Here is a 6000-nt window from a genome sequence, read left to right on the forward strand (position 1 = left end):
GCTAGGACCGCGGATCGATTCCCGCGTCGGCCAACAACTTCGATTGGAATGGACATTGGAAAACGGTTGTGCAGTACTAACTGCGCCGAGCCCGCGCAAATGGCCAGAAGGAGATGAATCTGCACAACCACATATCTATCACACACAACGAAATCGGAAACATAAAATCTTAAGGCGTGTGCACATATAATACATAGGAGGGTCACCAACAGGGACCAGCGCGCACACACGCGCCTCTCTCCCGCGGACGGGAGAGAGCTTAGGTGGTGTTTCCGTTGGGGCTGGGCAGCAGCCCCTCTGTGGCCAGTGTCATCAGGCCCTGTCAGATAGATACTTGTAACCTTCGCACAGCGTGTACACACACACACACACACACACACCTCATTGTCGTTGTTTGTCGAGGCTCGCGCCATACCGTCAATAAAGTACCTTTCAGAGAGAGCCTGATTCCACCTCCGGAGATTGTTTTTCCCTTTTGCAGTTGGTTGTTGGGCCCCCGTATTGCACCATCACACACATTAATACGCAGTAACAAATAACGGACCACGTCACGAAAATTTCCACTGTCATGCCGGACTGTCCGGGCGCAGGTCAAAGTTTTCCTGAAAATCAGTCGTGCGATATTGCTTAGAAAACACACCGTCAAATACGCAACCGTAAGGACACCGCGATTGGCACCCCCGCAAATCCCCTTAGCCGCCCTTTTCGGGCAAGCTTTTCTATAAGCAAACGCGCACCTTCAAGGACGACAGTGCTTTATCTATGGACAGTATGGACCATATCCAAGTGGCGAAGGAGAGCGGCTACAGCTGCTACAGAAAAACGTAATAAGCTGTAGCGGCAACAGGAAAGAGAAGGAAGGAAAAGCGCAACGACGCGGGGCGGTATCGAAACCACGAAAAAAAGCCTGTGTGCTGACTACAAAACGCCACAAGCCCACCACACTCCGCTTCGGACTTGAAAACCGCCACCATGAAAAAGAAAAATCCGCACGATGATGAACCATTGGCAGGGCATCGGCAGGACTAACGGTCCATCTGCTCGGGGTAGAGCCGCCGGGCCCGCAGAAAGCCAAAAGCAAGGCAAGGCCCCATCATCAAACGCCCCCCCCCATCATCAAAAGCTCCCCCATTATCAAGGTCGGAGTCATGAAACAAAAGAAGTCACAAATTCCAGAACGCCTGGAGGATGAGGAAGACACATCCCGCAGAGCGTGCATGAGCGTAAAAGCATACACACGCAAAGAAATCACGACGAGGCGGCGCATGGCTGCTGCTGGTGATGTGCTGGTGCTGCTGCTGCTATGTTTTCTGTGGCATTCGACTGGTGAAAACTGAGGACGCCAGGGTCCCCCAAAGGGGAGCCCTCTTTCCCCGAATCCATCTGCGCACACACCATCAGCACACCGCCATTTTCTCGCGGCGAGAGCCTCTGCACACACACACAGCCGCATCCAGATCGCCTCCGCCTCCCCCCATAACACACTAAGAGAAGAAAAAGTTGATCCGCTAGATTTGGTTGGATGCTGGTGGTGAGTTGCAGAACCCAACGAATACATTCTGAAGTCGGATGGGGTGAATATGGATTAGGGTGCCCCTCTCGCAGGGGAGAGCAGGGAACTGCCTCCAAGGGAAAGGGGGCCGCTGGCGAAGCTATACCACCCTGTAACAACATCATACATCGTACTACTTGCATAACACAATACGATGTCTCGTACTAGACAAGTACTACGGCCGTGACCCAAAGCTCAACCATCGCTTTAGCATTATTACTTTGCTGCCCAAACTCGCCATGCCGCACTTGACCCTGTACCGGCATCCGTACATCCGTACATCCAAGGTGCCGTAGACCAACGAGTATCAAGGAGTAATAGATAACAAATTCAGTCCGGGTGGTTCTCAACACACACACACACACACACATACATACACATACACGCACGGTGTTTCCGTTGGGGCTGGGCAGCAGTCCCTCTGTGGCCAGTGTCGTCAGGCCCGGTCAGATAGATACTTGTGTAACCTTAGGACCATACACGCGCGCGCACACATATATAAAAAAAACACGTACACTCGCAGACATTTCGCTAGGCAATTTTCGCTCCGTTAACCCACCTTCACCTTGTGCCCTCCTAGCATGAGCATGGACGACCGACCAGGACAAACCGTCAAGGGAGAACACTCCCGTCCGCAACAAAAGCAGCCGGCGGCATAGCCCCGTACGGCAACCCTTGCTGGCCGATGGCGGCGGCTGGCGGCGCTGGCGGCGCTGACGGCGCTGCCATTGCCATAGTAGGCAACGCATTCAGAGGTTGCGGGCACTGTATGTTGTTGGCCCTACAGAACCCAAGTTTTACACCAGCAGGGGAGCTTTCAGCAGAGAGATTATATTCCGGGAAGGTATGAAGTGCGGAAGGGTGGGGGACAGAGGAGGGCGGAGCGAAGGTGATGGTGGGAACGGACGCGGCGGAGGAGAGGTTTGCAGGAAAAGTCGCTGTTTTCAAATCAGCGACCACCGCCTCTGCGGGTAGTCAAGTACTCTCCTGGCACAGCGATCCCCTGGGCCAAGTGCTCCTAAACAAAACAAGAAATTCCGCAGAAAGGAACGGCACATGCACTTTGCATGTATTGCATATATTGTTGTTGCTGTGTAGCTGGCAAGTAAGAGCTGTCGTAGAGCGCGTGTCTGGACCAGCCGAGGACCGTTTGGGCCCCCCCCGCATCTTTCGGTCAGTTCTACGTCTGGTACACTCTTGCCCTGGCAGCAGCTTCACTCGTTTGCGGTTCGTCCTTTCCCCCCCCATCTTCGTCAACAGCCTTACAGTGCCCTGTCAAGCGTCTGAGACCTCTGAAACAACGTAGCGTTTGGCTTAGGCGGCCATGCCTGGACTTAGGAGGCCCTTTCTTGCACCGAGTGTAAAGACTTAAGCGGGCTAAATTTACAGGATTCACCCACGCCCCTGGACAGGCGCCGTGTGGTGTGCACACCGCGATGTGTATTTCCTGACGCGTCGTCCGGGCGCGGGGGGATGAAGGGGGAAACATCCCCCCCCCGCGCCATCTCCTTTACATGTGGAAGGAGGGAGGTCGCGAGAGATGCACAAAAACACTTTGTACTTTGTAAAAACAACGCGACACCAACCCCAAACGGCTTACTTCATGTACTGGAGTAGCTGTACGGGCAGCTCCCGCAGCACCTCCTGTGCCAGCCGTACGCCGTCACCCTGGTACTTGTAAAACTCCACAAATTGCACAATGTCCCGAACCGCGGTACGGTTGCCGCTTGAAAGGCGCGTGCGGTCGCCATCCAGTTTCTGCGCGTGCACGGCATGCGGACAGACACGTCATCAGGCGGACGAGCATCTTCGTTTGCTGGGTTGGTTCGGATCTTCTCAAGTGCGGGGATGACACTGTTAACTTTTCTGTGTGGTTAGGCCAAGAGCCATCGTCATGAGGATCCGAACCTTCAAGAGAGCCATGCTACGTCCCCGGCCAACATGCGCTGGTCCAACACAAAGGAGAACGTTGCCATGGACTGTTTCCTTCACACGTCCCTCATACATACACACACACATTGACACACATAGACACATACACCTCCCGGACCCCCCTCCGTCCCCCCCCCAAGGCCCCGCATTTCCCCTCAGCCCAGGCGCACATTCATATCGCCAAAGTCATCCCGCCCGATGCCAACAATGAGGACGGACAGCGGTAGGGTTGAGGCATCAATGATGGCATTAATCGTATCCTGCGGGAATACACATACATACATACATACATGCATACATACATACATACTCATGCAATGCACGCGGGAAAGCAAAACCCAAATACGTGATCACATCATCCTCATGATGCTTCCCCGCAAGGTCACTTGCACTCTCCCAAACCACTAGCCAGCCAGCCAGCCAGCCACCCACGCAGCCAGGCAGCCAGCCAGGCCATCAAAAGTCACAACAGGACAACAGAGAACATGACCTCAACGATTCAAACGAGGTCGCGTAATAAGAACAAAACAACATTTCAATCGACTTTATTCTTTAGCTGGTACGGCACTCTGGATTGCAATTCATATTCCTTTTTCCCGCGCAAAGGAAGTAGCTAAAAGGCAAAAAAGGCTTCCGCCGCCCCGCGCAAGGCCCAGGCCACTTACCGTCATGTCCATGATCGCGCCATCCGTCAAGATTAGCAGTACCGTGTACACAGGCGGCCTGGCTGCCACCGTCAGGCGAGCGCGTTCAGCCGCCATTCGGATCACTGGCGCGAAGAGGGTCGGACCGGAAAGCTTCCACGTGCCCAGCGCGTGCCTGAATGAAGCGGGGGCACGGGGCGAGTTCCTAATTAGGCAATATAAGGATGTGGTGGTGAGGCAGGGCAGGGAGGGCCGGTAGGTGGGGCAACATGCAGAGGGCAGTTATTTCGTTGGGTAGGTAGGTAGATTGGTAAGTAATTGGTTGATGTGTAGTTTGGCAGACATGTCTGTCTGTCTGAAAGGTGATCAGTTAGTTGGGCGGAGTGGGTGGGTGGGGAGGACCAGGCCCCAGTCCGCCTGGGGACTGCGTTGCGGTTTTGCGTGTACGTGAACCCCGGGAGGGAGGAGGCACATCCCGAATCACCTCAGCGTTTTTGGACACACAAGCGTTGCTTGCTGACTTGGCATTGGCATGCAGAATTCAAACTATATAAACGAACAGCTGTGTACTCTTCACGCACACACTCACACACACACACACACACACACACACTCACTCACTCACTCACACACTCACTCTCCCCGCGCATCCTCGAGACGTGTTGTTGCTTGCGCCCCAAACACCCCACCAACAACCAACTGCATCTGCACTTCATCTTGCACCAAAATGTACTCCGCTTGCAATAAAACGTACTGCATCACTATTGAGCGACGAATACATCGGCGAAAAGAACGCACGCACCAACGACCAACCGTTTCATACCGTTTCAATCAATCCAGAAATCGGTCAAAACGTCACCAACCTCATTTCGGCCACATCAACCCACGTCCCCATCCACATCCCACCAGGTACATGTAGCCCGTCGAGTACGAACTGCACACACACACTTTATCTGACCCTACCTCCTACCTCCTACCCCTTACCTGTAAGCCTGCAGTAGCCCCGCCACACCAATGCAGGTGCTATCCGGGGGGGTGCCCATCGGGAAGCAGTGGTTGGTTGGGTTGCGCTGGTACTGCCCCCCAAAGCCAAACATGGGGAAAACCTGCCTCTCGCAGGGGGGAAACAGCGAACAACAGCAGCAGCAACAACAGCAGCAGCAACCACCGCAGCAACAGCAACAACAGCAACAGCAGCAGGAACAACAACAGCAGGCAGAGGGTAACAGCAGGCGGTCAGTAGCCAGTGGCAGCAAAGGAAAGCAGCAACGGGACGCAGGAGAAAGCTCTAGTCAGTGCCTCTAAGGACGAGTGGGAAGGGAGGGTAGGGTGGATGTTTGGGGAGCCTAGAGGAAAACGAGGGAGTTCTTAACGAGGCTTGTTGGGGTTTTGTGTTCATGAATTGTGTTCATGAATCCGTCCATCTATTAGCGCCACGGCGACCGGCGAGTTCACAGACATGCATACGTAGGTACACAGTCACGCAGGTTTACAAGGTGGACAGGGGGGTGTATCAGACGAGGCACACAGTCACGTCAGACGAAAGCCTATATACCTTCTTCACATTACTGACACGGCGACCGATCCAGACTCTGGCATCAGGATCGTCGCGCACAGGCATCCTTTCTCTCTCTTTCTCTCTTACCCCTCTCTCTCCCCCTCTCTCTCCTGCCCTTCTCTCTCATATCCCTCTCTCATTCCCCCTCTCTCTCCCCACCTCTCCCTTCCCCCTCTCTCTCCCCCCCTCTCTCTCCCCCCACCTCTCCCCCCCACCTCTCCCTCCCCACCTCTCCCTCCTCCCTCTCTCCCCACCTCTTTCTCTACCTCTCCCCACCTCTCCCTCCCCCCTCTCTTCCCCCCTCTCTCTCCCCA

The 6000-nt window shown here is 54.6% G+C and overlaps 1 protein-coding gene across 1 annotated transcript in view; it reads right to left on the reverse strand.

The window, feature by feature from the left end:
• Positions 1–3148: 3148 nt before the first annotated feature.
• The window catches only part of VOLCADRAFT_121478 (uncharacterized protein), a gene marked incomplete at its 3' end in the record, with an annotated part of 8684 nt that continues 5832 nt past the window's right edge, over positions 3149–6000 (reverse strand). The window contains exons 11-14 of the mRNA XM_002955973.1: positions 5113–5240; positions 4150–4303; positions 3655–3744; positions 3149–3310 (exon numbers count right to left, since the gene is read on the reverse strand). Coding sequence (XP_002956019.1) covers positions 3149–3310; positions 3655–3744; positions 4150–4303; positions 5113–5240 — 534 coding nt within the window. The remainder of the gene's footprint in view (positions 3311–3654; positions 3745–4149; positions 4304–5112; positions 5241–6000) is intronic.

Source organism: Volvox carteri (assembly GCF_000143455.1).
Source record: "Volvox carteri f. nagariensis unplaced genomic scaffold VOLCAscaffold_56, whole genome shotgun sequence".
In the NCBI taxonomy this organism is placed as follows: Eukaryota; Viridiplantae; Chlorophyta; class Chlorophyceae; order Chlamydomonadales; family Volvocaceae; genus Volvox; species Volvox carteri.